The 23,543-nt window shown below is 39.8% G+C and overlaps 1 protein-coding gene across 4 annotated transcripts in view; it reads left to right on the top strand.

The window, feature by feature from the left end:
• The first annotated feature begins 1,458 nt into the window (after window positions 1-1,458).
• VPS35L (VPS35 endosomal protein sorting factor like) overlaps window positions 1,459-23,543 on the top strand; it is a 55,899-nt gene continuing 33,814 nt past the window's right edge. Inside the window, exons 1-16 of one of the 4 annotated variants that reach the window (XM_075767416.1) lie at window positions 1,506-1,536; window positions 5,980-6,079; window positions 7,032-7,199; window positions 7,524-7,684; window positions 8,044-8,068; window positions 9,101-9,177; window positions 11,394-11,522; window positions 14,685-14,769; window positions 15,742-15,801; window positions 15,966-16,047; window positions 17,733-17,829; window positions 18,239-18,286; window positions 19,329-19,422; window positions 21,644-21,721; window positions 22,097-22,219; window positions 22,935-22,981. In XM_075767416.1, coding sequence (XP_075623531.1) covers window positions 15,754-15,801; window positions 15,966-16,047; window positions 17,733-17,829; window positions 18,239-18,286; window positions 19,329-19,422; window positions 21,644-21,721; window positions 22,097-22,219; window positions 22,935-22,981 — 617 coding nt within the window. In that variant the 5' untranslated portion in view covers window positions 1,506-1,536; window positions 5,980-6,079; window positions 7,032-7,199; ... (4 more) ...; window positions 14,685-14,769; window positions 15,742-15,753. Of the gene's footprint in view, window positions 1,537-2,246; window positions 4,069-5,979; window positions 6,080-7,031; window positions 7,200-7,523; window positions 7,685-8,043; window positions 8,069-9,100; window positions 9,178-11,393; window positions 11,523-14,684; window positions 14,770-15,741; window positions 15,802-15,965; window positions 16,048-17,732; window positions 17,830-18,238; window positions 18,287-19,328; window positions 19,423-21,643; window positions 21,722-22,096; window positions 22,220-22,934; window positions 22,982-23,543 lie in introns of all 4 variants that reach the window. The other 3 variants (XM_075767412.1, XM_075767413.1, XM_075767414.1) reach the window with 3 other exon arrangements.

Below are 23,543 nucleotides of genomic sequence, written 5' to 3'. Positions count from 1 at the left end.
CATAATGTTAACACTTGAAGTCCAAAAGAGAAAAGCTTGGCAGTATAAGTCTTTGCAGTGCTTACTGGTTTGCCCTGCAACGGTACTCGTAGAACTGCCAGAATATTTTGTTGCTTTCCCAGTATCAATGCAATATGACACCCCAACTTTGGAGGCTTTGTAACACGTTGGCACAGATATAAGAGAAAAAAGACTGACCAAAAATTTAATTGTGTTAAATAGCATGAAAGACGAACATTAATGGCAGGACAAGGAGAATATCTTCATAGGCAGTGATGAGTGAATTGGCTTGCTTGTGGCACTTTCATCTGCCACCAAGTCTGTCCTCTGCAGCTAGTCACATTATAAAACGTTTGTTTTGAACACCATGCAGTAAGTTACCCAGATTGCTTACTTGGAAAATGGCAGAAATGTTGCCTGAACACTTTGAAGAATGACATCGCTCCGTGGCTCTTTGCTGTGGCATTTATTTGAAAGCTGGGGGGGGAGGGGGTGTCCCCTAATGGTGTAAATTGAAGAGTTAACACCACTGGAGCACCTGTCTCCATGCAAATGCTCTGGATCTTTAAAGTTTCGGAGTAATACAGAAAATGCCTGAGGCAAGCTTCCTGTTGGCCCAGTGGGCATCAAAGCTGTGGTTTGGTTCCAACTTTCCTTAGGAGAGGAAAACGTCTCAAGAGGGGAAACATTTATGATGACAAGAGTAACCTGTGTCACAGGTGACTATGTGCTGTTGACGTATCAGTGCTAAAGACTGATGATTTTAAAGGATGTTTTATGTGCTCTATTTATTATTAGCATAGGCAATATGTTAATGTAAAAATAGGCTTAGTGTGTTAGTAAAAATGAATGGTTACCTTCTGTTTGGGTTTAACATCTAAAGCTCTTTTCTTTAAGCATGCTTCCAATATGGGTAATAAAACATTGTAGCACGAGGTGGTTTTTTTTTTTTTTACTTTCACGAGGCCTTTCTCTTGACAAGTGCCAGAATTTGGTTTTGTACTTGATGTTTTGTATTTATACATATTTAATGTTATCTTTTTATTTTGCGTGGAATTCTAGTATCATTATAAAAGTGTATTTATTTTTATACTTTATTTCATTTTCATTTGCCTTTTTACTTAAAAACATACTGCACAATAAACTTTAAATCTTTAAAAAGAACTGCATTTCTTCTGTTTTTCTGGGTTGAAAAATCACTTGATGTAAAACGAGAAAAATGCAAACCCTGTGCTGCCAGGCCACCTACCTCACAACTCCCTGCATTCGTCCTGCTCAGTAAGGGTCTCTTGACCCGTCCACGAACAGCTCTGGCTGGGGCCTTACCGCCGAGTAGGATTTTACACGAGGCTCCACACCAAGGGCTGTAGCCAGGCTCCACCACCTGCCCCGGCCCCGAGGCAGCCGGTAGCCGCCCGCTCTGAGGCGAGGCGAAGTGCGGGGGCGATTCGCGGGGCGGGGCGGGAAATGGCGGCGGAAGGCGCTGCCCGGCCGTCGCGTCATGTGACGGGCCGGCAAGATGGCTGCCTTCCCCTGGTGAGGCTGTGGGAGGCGCGGGCGGGGTGGCTGGGCGCTGCCTGTCCCCGTCCCGGGACGGTGCCGCGCTCCTCCCGGCCCCTCAGGCGGTGCTGGGTGGAGGGCAAGGCTGGGTAACGGGCTCTGAGGGGGCTGTGAGAGGGCAGCCGTCATCCTCGGCACCTCTCACGGTTGGGGGCCGCGGCACCGAGGCGGGGACGGCTCGGAGGACGGCCGGGCGTGCCGGCGGGGGAAGCTCCCCTGCCGAGCGAGGGCTGCGGGGCTGGGGGAGCCTCGCCCTCAGGACGTGAAAGCGCTCGTCGCCGCCGGGACTGCTTCCCGCGGGGCTCGGGGCCGCTCGGCCTGAGGGGCTGCAGCGGCCGCGAGTGGCGGGAGGGAGCCGTGGCGCTGGGTCCCGCCCGGGAGCGCAGTCCGGCGGTTCTCTTGGCGGTTGTCTGGAGCAAACTGACGATACAGAGCAGATTTATAACACGCTGGGTTTAGCGGCGTGGGGTGCCAGGGCGGAGGCATGGCCCTGCGCGATGTTACGTGGGCGTCCCACGCCGGAGCCGCTGCCGTGAGAGCCCGGGCGGGAGGGGACGGCCGCTGGCTCTGCGCACTGCCGGGGGGGGTATTTTCCCCGAACTAAGCAAGAAAGTTACTCAGGGACAGGTGGCGTTTGGTTTGGTTTGATGGCGTTGTATTTTTTATGATGTGCGTCCTGTATTCAGAGAAAGGAGTGTTCCTCCCGCCGCGTCCAGCCGGTGTCACCGTGGGCTCGCAGCGAGCTCGGCCTTCCCCAAAACTCACCGGTGAAGATGAGGATTTCGTACAGGGAGTTTAAGTTTGCTGGCACGGTTCGACATCTGTTGGTTCTCTCTCACAGGCTCTTTAGGAGTAGACACAGCGGTTATGGGCTGCGAACTGCAGAGGCAGAGTCAGCTTCTAGCAACGTGCAGTATTTCTGTGGGAAGACTTGGCGTGCAGCTGAGGAAGCCGCGCTGCGTAGGGCATGGAATAACTTACAGTCTGGTATTTGTTGTGGAAAGGAAGGATAAAACAGGCACTCTGTCAGAGTAAAGGAAAATATGTTCATAGTTCATTTTCCCCCAAACTTGTCCTTGTTTACAAATGAGCTGATTTTCTGTTTCTAGAAGGTTTGCTGTACTAAGACTCATGTTCTTTTACCACGCTGTGACTCTAACTTCCAGGTTTTGATGTAGCTGATGTGTTACAGTCCTGAGCAAACTAGAAATCAAACCTAATGTGGAGTCAAGAAAAGTCATATGCAGTAGTTAGAGCCAATTACAGCATTAGGTTGCCAAAAAGTTTTCCCCATATATACATTGTCACACTGAAAATCATCTGTCTTGTTCTTTTATGTTATTAATGGGTGAGCAAATTTTTATGTGTAACAAAAAGTAGAAATAACTTGTAGATTTAGAAGTTTCATTGTTAATGAAGCCAGCTGAGGTTTTATAAAATCATCAGACCTATGCTTCTTAAATAAATTCACTGGGGTATGAAATACTTTAAAACTTGAATTTATGTAGCTAAGGAAATTTGAGTGTATAAAATGGCTCTAACACATTAGCTGGCTGTTGGAACCGTTAGTAATTACTTTGAGTGCAGTAATGTTGGTGGAGTCTCTCAGTGTGGTCAGCGACCTTGCAGAAACAGAAAGGAATAAATGTGGCTGCAACTTTTGAATTTCTAGCAGTACCAAAACATAATGAAAACCTAAGGACCATAGCCACAAAGCAGAGTGGTAGGGATGCTGGCAAATTGATTTTTACAGGATGCAGCAATGAGCAGGCTAATTAAGTAGGGCTGGTAGTACTGATGCAGAAGTGGCCACGGAGAAATAATGAACCAGAGTGAAATGTTTTTCTGTCATGTGGAAGGCTGGTGGTTCTGCTGCGCTGAGGCTGGCTGTGCACGAGGGAGGCACCTGGGTTCGCAGGGTCATTAACTTGGGGGCGAGGAGGAAGTACAGCGGTCCAAGGAAAAAAGATTGTTTACAAGGAGGAGAGAAGAAGGTTGGGAGTCTGGCAAGCGTCGCAGGTGTAGAGTGGTGGCAATTGCAGCAAGGCTCGCATGTGAGAAAAGGTCGAAACGGCACCTGTGACAGGGGTGTATCTTGCACCGTGCCCTGGGGGTGAAACCCTGGCTTGGCCTGGGTCTTGTTTTCACTTCCTCTCAGAAGTTGGCTGGACTGCTGTGGCTGAGAAAGGAATGCTTAATCTCCTCTCCCTGGGGAGTAAGTGGAACATAATGTCAGAGCAAGCTTGAACTTCTCCCCCATATTAGCTGTGTTACAAGCTGTCTTGTCACTTGAATAGCCACATTGTAAATGTACTTTTTAAAGACTTAATTGCAGGGTGAACAGCTCTTCTTCATTCCCGCCTGTGTATTAGACATGTATACTTGCCCAGTGATGCCTTACATGATAATTGGAGTACGATTGATTTTGGCCTGGGAGTGGTATGCCAGCCGTGAGCTGTCAGTGACACCTTTCTGTACTGCTGGTTTGGAAATATCTGTAAAGGAGAGGTATGGAAATACTGACAGAACTGTAACAGAGTACTAGAAATATTATAATTAGGCAGCCAAAGCTTGTCTGAAAGATTTTTCACCCAAATGCTAATTAACCCATGAAGCAAGTAAGCAAGGGCAATCATTGAATCATGGGACAATAGTAAGTTAAAGAGACTATTCATGTATAAAGAAAAGGAGCTGGAGATCAAGAAAATAAAAGGAATAAGCATGCGGATTTCACTGGACTCTTTTCTTTTACTCTGCTGTATATCACTAGATATCAGAGCTTCTCCTTGGAGTAGCACAGCCATAAATTAAAGTAATTCTTAATATTTCTTTAATGAATCTGTTTTTTTTGGGGGGTACATAGTATCTGTAGAAGAGCTGGCTGCTTGGTGCTGCTGAAATTCTTGCTAATGAGTGAGGTCTCCGAGCAGAAATGGAATTCTTTGAAAGTTTGGTTTAGTTTTTGTGGAAAAGATGTGTATTATAGGGGGGAATGCTGTTTGGTTTTGTTAGGAGTCTGATTAAAGAAACCCTTGTGTATCCACTGGCTTACTCATTCAGCTAAGGCTTAGCGTGTGCTATAAACATTCTCGGGATCCTGGATGAAACGGAAAGAATTAGCTTCTCTGCATGTTTCAAAGACTGAAAAAGAAATCAAGAAGTTGTGGATAGAATGCAGAGAAAGCCTTTTCAAGTATATTTTTCTAGATTTTACTTGGATCTCTTTCTGCCTTGGTACTTAGTTATTGCTACTGCTGAAGGAAGGTGTAGCTGTGGTGGCAGTTGTTTTAGGAAGTGTCTGTCCTGTGGATTTTTGTGAAGTCATATTTTCATTTCCCTGTTTAACCATTACTACTACTCCATACAATTAAAAGGAATTGATTTCTTATATTGATGTGTTGTCAGAAATAGTAGAAAGCATTTATAACTCTTAAGTCTCTTTTGAAATTGTCATCTGGCGCTAGTCAGGGAAGTTTTAATCCCCCTTTTTTACTTTCCTACACTGTGAAACATGCTTTAAAATCCTTTTTAAAATATAAATTTATATTTCAGCAATTAAAACTAGGATGAACTGTCTGGTTTATGAAAGAGCAGCCTCCTTAAATTGTGATTGATAAATTAATGTATGTTACTGTTAGCTCCTAGTGGCAGTGTTTTATTCAAATACTTTTATTTATGTTCTTTTCTGGAATCAAGGCGAGGGGGGTTTTTGGTTTTTGTTTTTTTAATTAGAGATGGAGGCCATAGTTCTCACAGTTCTCAATATCAGATTCAAAATAAAACCTGAAATACATATATTTTTGTGATTTATTTCACTTAATGACATACTTAATTTTCATAGGCGAGGCAAGGCTTTTGTACAAGGACTTACCCACAATGCAAGCGTATGAGTGCTGATAAGTTGGGGTTTTTTCCTTATAATTTGACTTTTCCAACTTTTATTATGAATACTGTGAATAGATAGAAATAGATTTCTCAGGGAAGAGCTCTGCAGCTGCACAAGTTAATCTGTGCAGTCCCTCACTATATCGGTGCATGATCACTTTGATTTCTTGCCTTGTGTTTTCATACTTACCTTTTTCCTTCACTCTGCTATTCAGTTTAAAAGAGGTGTTTAATAATCTCCATCACCCTGTCGCACATACAAATGCCTGGTTAAATTCCCTTTTGATGTCCAGCGGAATGAGAGAGAATCCAGCTGTAGAGGCAGAATACAGTTGAATGGCTGAAAGTAAAATTTCTTCAGTTTTATGTATCTCAGTAGAGAGAGACATTCTAGTCTTTACATTGACTTATTCTTCAACATGCATTTCTTTTTGTAAATATGCTTGCATCTATATAGACATAGAATATGTTTATCTGTTTGTAAATATGTGATTATTTATATGCATATATACTTTCCCTTTACTGCTTTTTAAGGCATGCAAGATCGAGAAACTATGTTTCAGAATCTGAAGTGTGCAAACTGGAATCTGTACCCTTGGATTTTGGTGATTACCATCCACTAAAACCCATTACAGTGAGTTACTTCTTGTGCTTTTGGAAAATGAATGTACATTAAAACTGATTATGTTCCTCTTTTTACTTCAGTTCCCTTAAAATTAAAAGGCTTTGAAGTTGGTGGTACTAGTGAAGTTGCTTTCTGTGTTAGTGACCTGTTCTTTTTAGAGGCATCCAGGTTTATTCTGTTTGTCCTTTACAGAAACTTGCTGGTGCTGTTATGTGTCAGAAACAATCTCCTCCTGACAAATATAGCATTCTAACTTGTGGGTTCTCTTGGTTGCATTAAATGTCGAATAATAGATAAGTTTAAAAACAAATTGTTGCATTACAAATAACCTGCGTAATTGCTTGATGTAAGATTTGTTTTTGGGTTAACTTCCAGTCAGCTGTATGCTTTAAAACATTTATCATTTCTTTAATGTATGAGAGGCTTTTAAAAATGTGGATGTACAAAAAAATCCAGGATCAAAGAGATGATAGTCATATACTAATGAATGATAAATGGACAGCAGCTTTTGCTCAGGAAGGTCAGTAGGGAGATAAGATAGAGGCCGTAAGTATGGATTTGGTGTTCCAGGCTTGAGTATTGTACAAGAAAAGTAAAAATGAGACTGGTAGAGGAAATCAAACAGCAAGAAAAAGCATGGAGGAGAGAGAGAAAAACAGTAAAATAGAGGAGGGGTACTAAAATGAAATTTCGAGTGGTTGTTCTTACAGTTCTCTTGATCTAGAATTGGAAGGTTAAAAAAAAAAGGTAATGGAAATGCTGTTGAAGAGTGCCTCCAGGTTCAGGGGAAAAGTAGGGGCTTCAATTTAAATGCTGAGCCTCATTCTAAAGAGTTCCTTTCATTGGTTCTTGCTTTCATTGCAACAGCACAATTTATGTAGCACATATTTTGATGATTTATTAAAGAAAGTAGGGGGAAGAGAAAGCCTTTTGGTTTACTAGTTTTGAACTTAACTTTTAGGTTACTGAATCCAAGACCAAGAAAATGAACCGAAAAGGAAGTACTTCTTCTACCTCCTCCTCCTCTTCTAGTTCTGTGATGGATCCATTGAGCAGTGTATTGGATGGTACCGATCCCTTGTCATTATTTGCAGCAGCTGCAGATCCTGTGACTACTACTGCTACCATGGTAACACTGGAGGGGGGTTATCTTAACTAAATAAAATAAGTTTTAAAAACAGTCCAACAAAAAACCCCACAAAAATTAAACTACAAAGCCAGCCCCAGATAAAATATATTTGTCTCGTGAACTAGAGGTTAATGCAAATAGGAAACATACTGTATTAATATAATAATGTATTCTTTTTTATTTACCTATATTTATCTGGCTTATGTTGGCATTTATTTAAATAGGATTGGTTTGTTTTTTTTTTTTTATATGGTAAGTTTTGTAATGATCAGTTAGCACTTGAACCATTAAGTTGACCTTTATCAGCCTTCTCTTTTTTTCCAGATTTGTATTTAACATTTGCGCTCGTACTCTCCTCATAGGATAGTACACGAAAGAAACGGGATAAAGATGACAGCTCAGCAGTAGGAAGTGACTTTGAACCGTGGTCAAGCAAACGTGGTGAAATCCTTGCTAGATACACGACAACAGAGAAGCTCTCTATTGTAAGTGACAGCTTCTCTGGCTTTACTTATTTGTACTGGAACTTTACTGGATTTTGGATGTTGCTGTTTTGTAATTATTTCATGAGTAAATACTGGTCCTCTAAATTTTAGTTTCAGTGTTGTAGAAAGCTGTACCACAAGGTACACTCACTTACAATGGTTGCTTTGGAGCCGAGTCCAAAAGTCCGTTGATACTTGGAGGCCATTGCTTTGTCTTTTTGTAATAATACAAAAAAAATTCTGGTTTTATGTCTACTTCTAAGCGATTAGAGGCTTAATTAGCAGTGTAGTTACCCTGTGCGTTCTTGGAATGCTAGCGAGTACATGTTTTCTAAAAGCCTTTTTCTGTTTCTTCACAGAATCTGTACATGGGATCTGAGAAAGGTAAGCAGTTTCTTTAACAGCAACAGATTTTGCTTGAGCTAGGGTGCAGTGACAGGTTTGTGGTCAAGAATAGGAATAGTTGAAATGTGTTTTCCTGTCCTCCCCTATTCTGACATACAGTTGGATGTATGGTTTTCTGCTGGATTTTTACTTAATTAATGAAAACAAACTACTCAACCACCTTGTCTTGTATTCCTGTAGGCTATTGAATTTGTGATTGTGTGTTGTGAAAGGAAATGGAATTCACTGCCTTGCACTAGCTTAAAATTTTCTTCCATTTAAAGTGAACAATAATGTTTTGAGGATCAGGTTCATCAACTCTTCTGCTTGCTGGAAGGGAAAGCAAACAAGTCCCTTGGGAACTGTCTCAGTTACTCTCTTTACATGAGAGTGAAATGATTTCAACTGTATGCTGAACATTCAAAAAAGAACCCAATGTTAAATATTTTATCATGTTTTCTAGTGAAGCAAATCTGTGCTAAGTATATATGAGTGTATCTGTGCTAAGTATTTATATATGAATAAACATGCAGCATTTCAGCTTCTGCAAAAAAATTAAATACTCTTTTGGAATGAGAATGGTCAAACATTGAAACAGGATGTCCAGGGAGAGTGTGACATCTCCATCCTTAGGTATCGTTAAACTGGATATAACCCTGTGCAACCTCTTACAACTTGAAAATTGGACCTGCTTTGAGGAGGAGAATTGGACACAGACCTCCACAGGGCTTTTCTAACCTAAATTATCCTATGGTTCTATCCAGTGGTTCTTTCCTTACCAGCAAAACTTGCAAGATAATCCATTTATATTAAGTTTTGCTTACTTGTCCTTCCCTGTTCAAAGTGAATGAACTGTAGGTGCATTTTAAATGTGTGTCTTTGGGAATAGCCACCAAATGAATCAAACCCCGTTTCTTCTGTCATGGAAGCTGACTAGTTGTCTGAGTCTGTCAAGCTCCTTCAATTTTGTTTCCCTTTAGAAGTTCCAAGTGTTAAAATGTTAAAGAAACTCAAACATATAATTCTTTACAGGAAAAGCTACAACTACTGGCTCAGCAGTGTCTGAAAAAGTGAGGACAAGGTTAGAAGAACTGGATGATCTGGAAGAGGTGAGGTTTCTAATCCAATTACATCGTAATTTTAAAGGTGAAATAAATTTCACAGAATGGTTTGGATTGGAAGGGACCTCAAAGCCCATGTAGTTCCAATCCCTCCACCATGTGCAGGGACACCCTCCACTAGCCCAGGTTGCCCAAAGTCCCATCCAGCCTGGCCTTGAACACTGCCAGGGATGGGGCCTCCACGACCTCGCTGGGCAACCTGTGCCAGTGTCTCACCACCCTCACAGGGAAGAATTTCTTCCTTATATCTAATCTCAATCTCCCCTCCTTCAGCTTCAGGCCATTCCCCTTGTCTTGTCACTCCCTGCCCTTGTCACCAGTCCCTCTCCAGCTTTCCTGTAGCCCCTTTGGACTCTCTCCAACAGCTCCGTGTCCTTCTTATTCTGAGGAGCCCAGAGCTAGATGCAGTCTTCTGGGGAGGCAGGTCTCACCAGAGCGGGGTAGAGGGGCAGAATCCCCTCCCTCAACCTGCTGGTCATGCTGCTGGTGACACAGCCCAGGACACGGTTGGCTTTCTGGGCTGCAAGTGCACATCGCCGGCTCATGTTGAGCTTCTCATCCCCCCCCAACGCCCCCAAGTCCTTCCCCTCGGGGCTGCTCTCTATCCAATCTCCACCCAGCCTGTAGTTGTGTTTGGGATTGCCCCGACGCATGTGCAGGACTTTGCACTTGGCCTTGCTGAACTTCACGAGGTTCTCGGGGCCCAGCTCTCCAGCCTGTCAAGGTCCCTCTGGATGGCAGATCTCAAATTTGTGATTTCAGATTTTCAAATTTGTGAAATAAAAATCTTCTATGAAGCCTTTTGAAAAGGTCCTGATTCTGCATGTGCTTATGCAGTATTTAGATAAATATATACTTTCCATGGGACTTCTCTAGTAATTTCAATCCTTATTGTTACTGTAACAGGGAGAATTCAGGGAGAATCATATTTTTGTATTGCTAGAAATTGTGATTCGAAAATTCAGCTGATGTACCGATGTTGATTTGCCTTGGTACTGTGTATGGTTTGTAGCTGCTATAAAAGTTCATGGACCCCCAGAGTCTTAACATCGATAATTTTGTTTCTCCCTGTTGCAGAAACTGCATACTGTCTACCTGAGCTTAATTAAAGTTACATTTACATGCTTGATAGAAATACTGAGTACTCGGTTCTCAAACTGCAGTATTTTACTGTGCAAAGATGAGGTGTTCTGTAACTTACTTCCCCAAGACCTGAATCTGTGGGGCATATCTGGAATTGTTTTGGGTAATGTTGTTTTGAAACCTCTGCCTTTTAACTAACAGCGGGTTGCCTGAGCCTGCACAATTCCAGTAGTGGCATATCACAAATAAAGGATTGGAGTCTTTTAGTAGAAAAATAAAGTACCTTTTATCATAAGGAAATATGTAACCTTTTGTGAAACTGTAATTGCATTTTATCTCCTCATCTGTGAGTGTTTTTACTGATGGTTGCTTCTAGACTCTCAGATATTATGAAATTTGTTCTGTAATGCAGCTTATGAAACTCATCAAAACTAGTCCTGAAGGCAGTTTTTAATGTCACTCATACTTCTACTGAAGACTGTTCCAGAACCACCTTCTGATTTTTCTAAACACGTTTTATAGTCCCTTTGTTCCTGTGTCGGTTTGGTTCTAAAACTTAAACAATTATTTCTGCTTCCAGTGTTACACTAGTTTATTTTTGATAGTAATCTTTTTATAAGGTCTGTAAGATCTTCTGGAAGAAAGGTGACAAGAATGCTCCAGTACTGAGCATGAAGTGAAGATGGTTTTATTTTCTCACTGAGGATGAAGCACAGTTGGATTTTTCTTACTGTCAACAAATTTCTTAGAACCTTGCTGGCAAAACATTCCATTTCTCTCTGCTGCTGCCTCTACATAGGTGCTAGCATGCTTATGTATAGTGTTAGTGCACTAATTATACCATGAGTAGAATACCACTGAAATAGTCTGGCATATCTGACCTCACGGACAACTTTGGGTACCAGCATGTTTCTCTCTTGAAAACCAAAGCAGTTGTGATGCACTTCTGTGCCAAACACCTGCAATATTGATGCTGCAAAGGTAAGAAGGAAAATTAGGTAATTCTGTAATAAGTTTTGTAGGTTGTTCCCCCCCCCCCCCCAGTGATTTGACTCTCTAATAATGACACTCTCCTTCCTTCCCCCCCACTCTTATTAAGTAGACTTGTGTTTTCTTGCCAGGGGTCACAGAAAGAGCTGTTGAATTTGACTCAGCAGGATTATATGAACAGAATTGAAGAACTGAACCAGTCTTTGAAGGACGCTTGGTCCTCTGATCAGAAAGTAAAAGCTCTGAAAATAGTCATCCAGGTCAGTTTTACATTTTTGGTCTGCACAGAACTGCTGAGTTTGGTGGTGTGGCTCATTCGGTTTCTTTCTTGGAGAAAGAAGGGTTTCTGTTATTTTTCTTCTATTTTCTTCCGTTCTTCACTGAAACCTTTTTCTTTCAGAGTTTTATGACTTCTGACGACAGTTGGATTTTCAGCTTTGTTTTTGACTAGGGTGTGTGGGATGGAATTCTTATTAAAGAGAGCGGCCACATGACAGATGTGGAAATTTTACCTGCTTAGGGATAATTAAAAAAATAACACGTAGTGATATCAGCTCTTTCTAGGACATGTACTTTCCTTTCTTCTCCCTGCTCTACCGCCTTACCTCCCACCCCAAATAATACCAGAATGGCTTTCTGAATGTCAGTGTTTTCCCCATCCAGACTTACTAAGGCAACTGAATAATCTGATTTAGGACCTTAGCAAAGTACAAAAAACAACTCCAGATTTTTTAAGTGCTTGGGTTGGTTGGTTTGTTTGTTTTTTCAACTTCTCTACAATCTTCCTCTGGCTTATTTAGGGTGATGGGCTGTGAGGGGGGCAGAGGGGAGTAGGACAATTGAATGCTTTTTTGTTTTGCTTGGCATTTAAAAAAAGGCCAGAGGCAGAGTGCATCAGAGGACAGAGGAGATAATGACATCCTTAAAAGCTGTAAAACTGATGTAATGCTAATAGTCATCAAGCAGGGTTATATAAAGTCAGGATTGTTTTTTTTTCTCATGCTAGATACTCTAGTGAAAACTGTTTGTAGTAATATCACTTAAATTGTGGTGAAGGCAATAAAGGAAATGAAACATAAATGAAGGGAGATCAGAAAATTATATGTGACCTAGGGTGACTAATGTTCTATTGTAATACTATGAAATCGGCACTATTATTCTTAAAAAAAAAAAATCAATATATAGGATTGTGAAGTATGAGTATCTTAGTGAAAGAGAATACAGTATTAGAAGTCTGGAGGAGGAGAAAGGGGACGTGGATGTACTATATTTACGGTGCATTAGTACATATATATACAATGACATGCAGTGATAATCTATGCATTGATACTTTCATATATTCTTTTAAAAATGGTTTCACAAATGATTTTGAAACAATGTAGTTTCTGAGATGGGATTCAGTGTTTTCTTTCAGGAAAGCAGTATCAGAATTGCTTATGTTCATCTCAAAGCATTGTTCGCTTTGCACTTGAACTTCGTGCTGCAGATGCTCATCATTAATGGAAAGACTGAGTAAGAATGAAATAGATGTTTGGGTAATTAACATGAATACAAAATCTTTAATAAAGGAGACTAAGTAATAATAATTTATATTTACAAAGCAGGATAGGGTAGAAACCTGACTGAACTTTCTTTGTTGTGGTTCTTCCTAATAAATAACATAGTTTTAAGAATGTCTTATCCTCTTAAAGAACTAAGCAATTTTCTTGACATCAGACTGTGATTATATACGTAGTCTATCATTATTAGTATCATGTACTCATTAGTGTGCAATAGGAAGAGTAAGTTTGGCCTTTTTGTTGTTGTTGTTTTCAGAAACATGTAGTGGGCTGGAAAAAGCCATTTTAATTTGAATGCCGGAATTATCTTGACTTAAAAATTCATGATGAAATTACACAAGAACTTTCATTTGGATGTTAGGGATGGAACCTTCATTCTCTGTATGAGAGTTTTGTGGAGCTTGAAGTGCAGGAAGAGTTCTGGTTGTTAAGGCAGGGTCTGAATTTGTAACGTGAATTCCTCAAGTACATTTTTACAAGATAGTTTACTTGTCAAGATGGAATAAGCTAAGCTACTTAGGGTAAGCTGGAGTAAGTTGATTTGTGTGTGAGCTCTAAGAAAAAATGGTAAGTAAGTGTTCATGCTGCGTGCAGGTCCTAAACAGCTACTGAATTACCTTTTTTTGAAGGTGACTGGCCACCCATAGGGAAGATTTTGCTTGGGTTGGAAGATGTGAATGCTCTCACCTGTCTTTTTGGTGCACTCTTAAGTTCCTCTCTGAAGAATAAAGCAAAAAGACCAACTGTGCCCCTCATTTAGCATGTCCAAATGATACCATTTTCTTGTTTAAACAAAGCAGTCTTGTGGTGTGTCTGATTGCTTCCTGCATTTTTTGAGTCTAATGAAAACTTGAACTTTATTTATTCATTGAGCTTGAAGAATTGCATCCTGATGTCAGAGAAGGGACAGAGATCACAGAGAATATTGTACTTGTCAGTCTTAAATAGAGACCGGAGAACACTTGTGGTCAAAGGCCCTGTTTGGCTCACGTAGGGAGGAGGTGGATTTGTCTCCCCAGTCATTTGCCTGTTTTCTTCAGGTGGAAATTGATTCTTTGTGCTAAAGTCTTTGACTGTGGTTTAGTTTGCAGTCTTTGCACCATCTTGGTAAACAAAGTTACAGCTTAATTACATATCTTTATAATATCTTCATTCCTCACTGTGTATTTTGAATTCATACCCTAAATGGTTTCTACCTGGGCTTGTATTCAATGATACTAGAACTAGTATGTTTTCAAATGTGACTTTGTACCAGCCATCGCTATAGTCCAACTGCCGCAGTTGTGTTGGGGAACTTTGGGGGGTGATTGATCACAGATTCCTCCCCGGAGCTGTGGACCAGCTGGCCTGTTTCCAAAATGTTTGAACTGGTTTTGTGAGCCACAAAGATGTGTTGAAAAGCTCATTAGCTAAACTTTTAAAATTGTTTCTTCGTTTAGTCTATATCAAATGTTGTGTTTGATATGGATGTTTAGAGATATGTTGAGAAACTGAAAAATGCCATTAAAAAAAGTTGGTTTAGAGAAGAAGTGCCTTTTTTATGCTTCCGGGAGTGAATTTGTCTTGTCTAAACAAATGCACGGATTTGCATGGTCAGCTGAAAGTCTGCATTGTAGACTGACTTGTGTAAAGGAAAAACAGATCTGTGACTAGCCCTGCTGGAAATGAAGAATAACCTCAATAATATAAAGACTACCATCACGTGTTATGTTAGATATTCTTGTGCTTTTTGCTGGATAGTTCTTCATGGTGGTTCTTTTCATCTGTAGATCTGCATCTGTTCCAGCCTGTCTGGAGTAAAAACAGGAACTTGCATTGTCCTCTAAAAATTTTTTTGTTTTGTTTTTTTTTTTCCCCTTCTAGTGTTCTAAGCTTCTTTCAGATACAACAGTAATCCAGTTTTATCCAAGCAAATTTGTTTTAATTACAGACATCCTTGACACTTTTGGTAAGTATCTAATGTGCCAGGCTTACTACATAATTGTTGGTAAGATGAAATTGTTTTTTTGTGATGTTAGAAAACATCAAAGTTATCCAAAAAGTGCTGAAATTACTCTCAGTTTTAACACAGAATATTTCCAACATAAGCATTTGGACACCAGTGGTATAGATGTGGTATATAACTGTTCAAAAACTCTGATAAATGAAGTCTTTAACATAAAAAAGTTTCATTTTGTTGTTCTACGCTTTATGTATTAGGAAATATCTTGAACAAAACCTTGGGAAAAATCATGATCTCTGCATTTTGAAGTTCAAAACACACTGCTGTTGTTATGAAAATATTTTGGGTTTGGCAGCCTCTTGACTCAGTATTTCATTCTATTTATATTTGAAGAATAGAAGTCAGAAAGTTTTCTTCAGCTGAATAGGGACTATGAAGTGATCAAAATGTAGTTTCTGAATTTTTTAATCTATTTTCATCATTTTTAAATGATCCTTTAAGTCAAATTGTCATCAACTTAATGTGACTCTTGGTTTTCTGCCATGTTATGGAAAAGATTTACGACAGCATTCAAAGCTGAAGGATATTTTGATGTTTAGCAGGATATGCTGTGACATAGATCCAATTGTTTTTTCAGGTCTTGCTTCCTCTTTGTGCTCTTTCCTACTTAAAGTTGCGGAAGATAACATAATATCCAAACTCAGCAAAGGCAGGACACCAGCTGTCCCTTCCTGACCTGTGTGCTGCCTCTGCACCGACGGGAGGCAGATAAAGAAATGTTTTATAGTGTGTGAAGTGCTAAATTCAGATTTAACATTTCATTCTCACTAGAGGGCAGCACAATGTTACCGTTTTAGGAAGTTTCTTCCAGCTGATCTCAACCTGTGTTTGAGGGTTGAGTATATATCAACATCTTGTGTTGTACAGTTCATTACTTCGTTATGAATGATTTTTTAAATTTTTTTTTTCCCTTAAAAGGCAAACTAGTGTATGAAAGAATTCTGTCAATGTGCATGGACAATCGTGTCTCTTTGCCAGGTAACTTTGTGTTTGTTTTTACTGTGCTCCTGGAAAAAAATCGTGTCTGAACTAATTCGTGAAAGGTTAAATAGGACCCATGCTACTTTATTTCCTATGAAAAACGTTCTGATTTGAATTGAGTAATTTCTGGTTTTTAACAGAGTAAAATCTATTGTTTATAGCTTTCACCATTTGCAACGTTGCTGCAAGTTTACATTTTAACTGGGAAGAATATACAGACAAAGCTGAGTGTCTCAGTTTTTGGTAAATAGATGTTTTTGTTGCTACTTTGGAAACTATTGATAGTTTTGCTTTAATTAGGGAAGCATTTTGGGAGAAGGAGCAGACTGTCAATATGATCTTTCTCACTTGAGCCCTCTTCATTTTTTCAGTTGAAGTTCTAACACAATGTAAGTTTGATTTGACATTTATGGTACAGATGTATATGGAAGTACTTCTTTAGGAAGGCACCAAAACTTTCCATTGAAATTCGGGCTTTTCCTTGCAATTTGGAGTGTATTAAGTACACGTCCTTGAAATATGGAACATTCTTACTCTGTAGTTGGCAGTGCAACAGTACCATTAAGTTAGAGTTAAATCCCTAGGATTTGAGTCAGAAGCCTGAAATGAGGAGATACTTAAATTTGAAATAAACTTACAGAAAATACTTAAAATAAATTTGGTTGTTGCAGCTCTGATGAACTGTTCTTATTAACGAAGGCAGGCAGTTGCTGTAGCATGTCACAATTACTGGGCACAGTCACCCCTGTTCTGGTGAGCGGAGTTCGTGCTGCGGCTGTACAGCTGCCCAGGGCATTGCTGGTGGGAACTTCCCAGTCATCTGTAAAAGTGGGAGGAGAAGGAAAATCTGTGCTGTGCGTGGCAGCGTGAGCCCCCCGGGGATTACGGGCCCGACCTCTGTGCTCGTCCTGTGGGAACCAAGTGAAACAAAGTTGGGTGAGAACTCCTGTGGTCCTGGGTGGGACAGAACATCTTCCGGTACTCAGCATCTAGTGTGGGGCTTCTGCAGTCTGGGAAGTGAGAAATTTTCTTGTGGAACAGGAGCTTCTCACCTTCCGGGACAGGGATAGGAGAGCACTGGTTATTTTAAAACTGTTTCAGTTTATAAGCAGGCATTCACAGCAGAAGCTGCTTATGTGGCTTTATCACTGAGAGAAGAGGGACTCATCCTTCCCGACCATCTTGCCTCAGACCTGGGTTGATCCCAAGAAGTCTATTTTTGCCTTCTGTTCCAGGCAGTCTAGAGAAAGAGGCAGTTAGCCACACAACCGCACGCCGGCCTGACCAGAGCGCTGTCCCCATAACCCATCTGTTCCTCCCCGGGGGGGCAGCTCTTTCCTGCTGGCTGCTGACACAAATAGTCCCAAAGCTCGTGAGAAGAGAACCGTGCTGCGGCGTTAGATGTTTAGCGTACAAAACCAAGCGTTCTGTCAGTGCTTAATATTTCCTACTTCTTGCAAAATAGTTTTAAATAATATTCTTTAAAAATTGTATTAGCCTTTTAAAGAATTTGAATGCTTAAATCTCTTTTATATGTATGCATTTGTTACAGATTTGTATATGTGTATTTTTAATAGATTCCCTATTCTTTCTTTTTTTTTCTTTTTTTTTTTTTACAATTTCTGCTTTTGGGGGGAGGCAGAGGTTAGATTTCCAAGCAGCAGATCTGACATTAGCTTTGAGTGCTTGACTTCAGCTTCTGAAATGTTACTTAATGCAAGACGAAAGCTCTAGTTACCTCTTCTTGCTCTCTGTGTACTCGGCTCTTTCTGCCGCAAGACAGCGCTGAGAATCATATTGCCTAGTTTATTATGGTGCGCCTAATTTCTTGTTGAAAGGAAAGAGAATACAATTTTAAACCTAGAATGAAAAATAACTTGTTCCCAGAAAGAATGTAACTATTTCTGGGTTGGTTTTTTTTTCCCTAGATAATTTTTCTCCAGAGAGTGTTAACGATACGGCTAAAGAAACTTGCTTAAACTGGTTTTTCAAGATTGCTTCAATCAGAGAACTCATTCCCAGATTGTATCCTTGTCAAGTGAGACTCTCGGAGTGTGTCTGCAGGTTTTTCACAGACTTTTCAAGAAACGAACGTGTTTGTTTCAATAAAAGGCACAGCAATCTGATGATTATACTGACTTTGTTTTGTTTGTCTCAGGCTGTATGTTTCACATGTGAGTCATGTTTCATAGTAAATTGAACGCTGAATTACTGGCTATGAGCAGCATGGCTGTGATAAAGTAGACTTGATGTGTGAAAACTTGGGAAACAATAAAAATCTCATCGATAAATCGTACAAATCAACGAAGTGTAGTGAGATTAATTACAGAAGGCCTTGAAATAGTTTGTTCTGTATGTATCTGGTGTATAAATTTGGTTTTTGTTTCAAATGCCATGCATCTTAGTTTTGTTCCTTAACTTGGCTTCATTCTAGTTACGTGGAAGCAGCAATACTGAAGTGCAATAAATTCCTATCCAAAACGTAAGAGTAAATGTTAAGTTTGGGAAAGAACTGAGTGGGCAGGCTTATAAACTACTTTAAGGGGTTAAGCATGCAAGTTCTATGATTAATGGTGGATAGGGTCTTAGTAGGTCTGAGGAAAAGCAGTATGAGAGGGTTTGGAGTTTTTGGTGAGAATGCCATGGAATTAATTCAAGGGGACCTGTGGTACAATAGTGCCACAGGAATGCAATAGTGCTTGTAGTTTTGGAATATGTGTATCAGTGTGACATCAGGAGTTTGCAAATTAAAAACCAGTGGCTTCAGGTGGTGGAGGGGGAAGCAAGATTGTTGAGATGACAGTGGCAAAAAGATGGGATAGAAAACTGAAAGGAAAATATTGATGTGTCATATTGCTAGAGACAGAGTTGGAGAAACGATTTGGGAGCAATGAGCCATTATCTATTGAAGATCTTGGTATAAGCTTCAGCTGTTGCCAAACAGTGTCAGTTGCTGAGCTGAAAACATTCCTTCATATGTAATGGTCCTTTTTCAGTTATGTTTTGAAATGAGTGTTGTAAGCCAAATGGCTACTATAGTGACAACTTCGTTATCCCTAAAAAGCGGTTCTTTTACTGGAATTGATGGGCCTCATCTCCAGGCACTAGTACAGCTCCATCAAAAAGGACCTATGGGAAAAGGAGACATAGAAGGAGTTCTGCCAGTTCCGCCTTAAGCGGATGCTGTCTTCACATTGAATTGCAGCCCTTCTAGAGCTCTGCTGCTCCTCCAAACTAGAGGAGGAGTATTTTAGTTGTGCTTGTCTTTCACGAGCCAAGCATCCCACCTGGCTATCTGTACTACTCCTAATGGCAAATACTGCAATTTGAATATAGGATATGTTTTCCTATACACATACATTTTTACTTCTGAAATAGAATCTTGTGCTAATATGCTTCATCTTTGGTAGATGTTTCTGTAACTCACACTCAGTCTACAAGGCAGCTACTGAAGTTATCTGTAGGTGATATAATTCTGTTATCGATTGTTAAATCTCATTTTCATTTCTGAAAAATCTTAACAGAGGAATTTCGGAATGTCTCCCACGGTTAACGTCTATGATTAGAGGAATTGGAGACCCACTGGTTGCAGTCTATGCGAGAGCATACCTTTGCAGGGTAGGCAATCATTTAACACGTCAGATCTCTATCAAGGACTTACTGCAGCTGGCTCTGCCACTAAAGGAAAATTTCTTTTAACTACTGTTTTTATCTGAAATAGTCAGCAACCTGTCTCTTCCTTCAAGCAAACAAAAAAATAAAATTTCTCTTGTGTTTTAATAATGGGGAATATTTATTTAAGTGTTTTATAATATGTGAAAATAACTTTATGTGCTGCTTATGCCAGTTTTTCATCTTCAGGTAGGGCAACATGTTAGGGATCTAAGTGGAAGGTGAGACTTTGAGATTACATGCTGTTGTCTGATTGCTAGGTGCTGCTTTTCATAGTTAATATATGCGCTTTCCCTATCTTTATCTTCCTACTACCGCTAGAGTGTATGTGGCAGGCAGAGGGCTGGCAAGCTCCTTGGCAGAGAAGCCACTTGATAAAGTGTTCGGGCAGTGGATTTTGTCTGACTGCGTGGTGTGACTATGTTCTTATCCTCACCTACTCCTGCAGTTACCTTAACAGCTCAGCCAAGGAAAACTGACCCAAGAAGAGAGCCTAAAATGATTCAAAAAGTCATTAACGGTGGAAAAATATTTGTGAAATACATTTTTTGAAGGAGTGGCAAAGATCTCAACTATAACTGGGAAGTGGTAGGGCTGCTAGCAATACTTGCATGAAATCAGCTGCCATTATGAAATCCAACGAGTTTGTTCAGTGTTTATTGTATCTATTAATGTTTGAACAAACTGTCTAGGATGCTTTTGGTATACTATTCAGGGGTGTCCATATGAATTCCTGCATCTGCAATTAATTGCTAACCTCTGGTTTACTCCGATAGATGAGCTGCTTAGTTTATTTGAATCTTGAAATGCAGTAATACCTGTGTTTTTGTCATAGCCTAATCATTACTGTGTACATAGTGCAAGACTTCTGAAGGCTTTTTAGGAAACAGTTTGTATGCACAATCCACCTTTTACTGTTCCTGACACAGCTAAAAGAGATGCACAATGATAGAGCAGTTAGGCGTAATAATCTAGTAACAGTAATTGCAATTATGTAGTAAGGAGGAGCTTAGTACGCTCCTTTTTGTCCACAAAGATGATCATACAAAATAGTGAAAATTTTCTCGGAATAAAATACTAGCTGTTAAAATCCGGACTTTTGTTTAAAATAAGACAATTTACTGGAATGAAAGGCATTTAATCTTCTGTATTCCCGCTACTGATGCTATATTAATACTTTCACAATGAAGATAACGAAAATAGATTTTTAAAACATAAAAATTCTTGAATAGGAAACCTGTAGTATCGATATAAGTGATGTCTGAAGTGACGGCTTAGGAAAATGTAGGTATAATCACTTGTGCGTAACCAAAGAACCAAATCTTTGCACGGCAAGGTGATGCATTTCTCTCTAGCCTTGTGGTATGAAAGGAAACGATACGTAAAGACAAGTGATAGGCGAGTGGCTTGGCTCTGTGCAAGGTACCTCTGCTTTGCGGTGAAGTCAGGTAGAGTTGCATATGCTCAGGGATCCCAAAAAGGGGAACCTGAAGGTGTTGAGGTGGATTTGTTTGTGTGTTTTTAAGCCTGATCTGTTACTAACTTCTCATTCATTTCCGCATCTTTCTCTTTACTTTAGTAATATGCCACTTTTTTTTTAATATATGGTTTTTAAGCTGTGTTATGTAAAACAGTCCTGTGTGGATTAGTTTCCTTTGTAGTTCTAGCTTTGCTACACAGGCTTTGTGTTTGTGCATCACCTTGTATTAGATACTAATATTTTATCTATATATTCATATTTTCCTTTGGGATCCTTGCTTCATTCTGTCCACAGAATAAATACACATGATTTTAAGCAATTTCTGAGCTTTGACTGACTTTTGAAGTGTTGTTCACTGTAGGCTCTCTGCATAAAATGAATGTAGGCTGGTGCAGTGCTGGCACTGGGGTTAGACATTGATTTCCTACTGCTTACAGATACCTGGAGCTGATGTTAGGAGAACCACGTTTAAACACAGCTGTAACTACCTCGGGGTAGTTTTTAGTGGACATGGCTATAATAGTAAGCAAGAAAATAATGAGTCAAAAGCATGTGATTCAATGCTGTTTGTTGAGTTGATCTGTGTGACTATGTGTACTCCTCTGGAAAATGCATTTTTGTCTTGCCGTTGAAGGAGAATCGTCAGTGATAGGTGGAGATAAAATCTTTCTCTTTCTTTTAATACAGGTTGGGATGGAAGTGGCACCACAACTCAAAGAAAGCCTTAACAAAAATTTCTTTGACTTTCTTCTAACATTTAAACAAGTAAGCTAACAGGGGGTTTGTTTGCAAAATCACATAAGTACACTCCTTAACCAAACTACCGCATACTTTTAAAAAATCTTTGAAGTTCTTAAATATAGATTTAAGATGTTCTTGTACACAGATATAGTATGTAAAATTTCCCATACATTCTGATAAGTTGAAACTGCTCTATTCAGCATGTTTCCATACTTTAATACTGTATGCTATGAGCTTGATATTTTTTCCCCAGTATGCAAGGAATGCTTCAGAATATCTGTGTTTCTTTGTGATCTTGTCTGTTGTTGTTTCCATTCGTACACAAACTTTGTCCAGTTTATCATAGCTCCGATTAAATACCTTTTCACAGCAACATGTTTTTGACTTTTATTTCTACAGATTCATGGGGATACGGTTCAGAACCAGCTGGTAGTACAATGTGTGGAGATTCCTTTGTATTTGACTCTCTATTCTCCTGCTATAGACTGGATTTTACAGTGCATTGCATACCGTGCTCCTGAAGTAAGTAAGCAAGCATGGTAATGCTTGATTCTAAAGGAATTGTTGGGGTCAAGAGTTAATATTGCCTATTTATACCCCCCTCAGTCAGTAATTACATGAGTGTGAAAGCGCTTATGAAGAGCCTAGATACGACTGCCTCTTTCTTCTATACAGGAAGAATGTTCATTTCCACAAAGCTCAAATTATACCATTTTAAATTCATAGGCAGTATTCCTGTTTGTTTCGTGCTGTCCTTTAGCTAGTTTAATCTTTGTTTCCTGAATTCATTAGTTTGTTCTGTCATATAGATAAAAAAAATTATTTGCGTAAACCGTAGCTTTGTAATTGCTTAACATAGTCAACAGGCTATTTTAATTTTAGTCTGTTTTGCGTTCCATGGCAGAGAGTCACTAATCTTCACCTTTCCTGCCAGAGGTATTTGACCTGGCAGGCAAATAGAAATTATTTTGAGAAACGGCATGGCTGAAGAATTGCAAATTTGACTTCCATAAAATGCTGGTTTTGATGAAAATGCCACTGTACCTATTCCAGTAGGTGGGTTTTATGTTGTACTACACCATTGTCTTCTTGTGTTGTAAATACAGGATAAGACAGGATTATTGGAATGTATTGGGTGGGTAATTAAAGTAGCTTTTAGTGGACTTCACTACAATAATTAAAGCTGGATTTATTTGCAGAGTCTCTACTCACTAATTTTAATAAGTAATTCTTCCAGGTTCTGCTTACTGAGATGATGGAGAGATGCAAAAAATTGGGGAATAAGTAAGTATTTCGCAATGTAGAAAACATGAGTCTGTAATGAGTACCGGTGAGTCCCTGTAATAAAATTCTCTCTCTCCCTTTTTAAAACACTTTTTGGATGCATAGTACAGCTTTTGTTCTCCCAGTAGCTTACTAAGTTATGATCATGAACATCTGTTTTCCAGAGATGAGTTCTAAAATATGGTAGATTACTTCTAGAGCAAAAGTTAAAAGAATTAACTTTGTTGCTGTGTTTTGGCTCCTAAGCCAAAGTTTAGGACACGTAACGTGTTCTCCCTTAGCCATGCCTCTGATTCGTCGTTGTGCTTCTTTTTGCTCCGTTTTCCTCCCCTTCCTTCCCCATACCCTCCTCTGCCTACAGTCAGCCCATCCATACATTTTTGCAAGGGAAGTTGTAAAGCAGCTGACACCCTTGGAAGATGGCGATACTTAGGCGACTGCTTTTTTCAACATTAAAATGAGTATCCCAAATGTCTCCTAGAAGTCTGTGTGCAGGCTGATCACCTTCAGTGAGTAGTTCAGGAGGATGGTCTGAAAGTTTTGGATGTACTTTCCGAGCTGT

This window comes from Balearica regulorum, chromosome 15 (assembly GCF_011004875.1).
Source record: "Balearica regulorum gibbericeps isolate bBalReg1 chromosome 15, bBalReg1.pri, whole genome shotgun sequence".
NCBI classification, from domain to species: domain Eukaryota; kingdom Metazoa; phylum Chordata; class Aves; order Gruiformes; family Gruidae; genus Balearica; species Balearica regulorum.
Note: the sequence above shows the minus strand (reverse complement) of the source record. Positions and strands in the feature narration are given on the sequence as shown.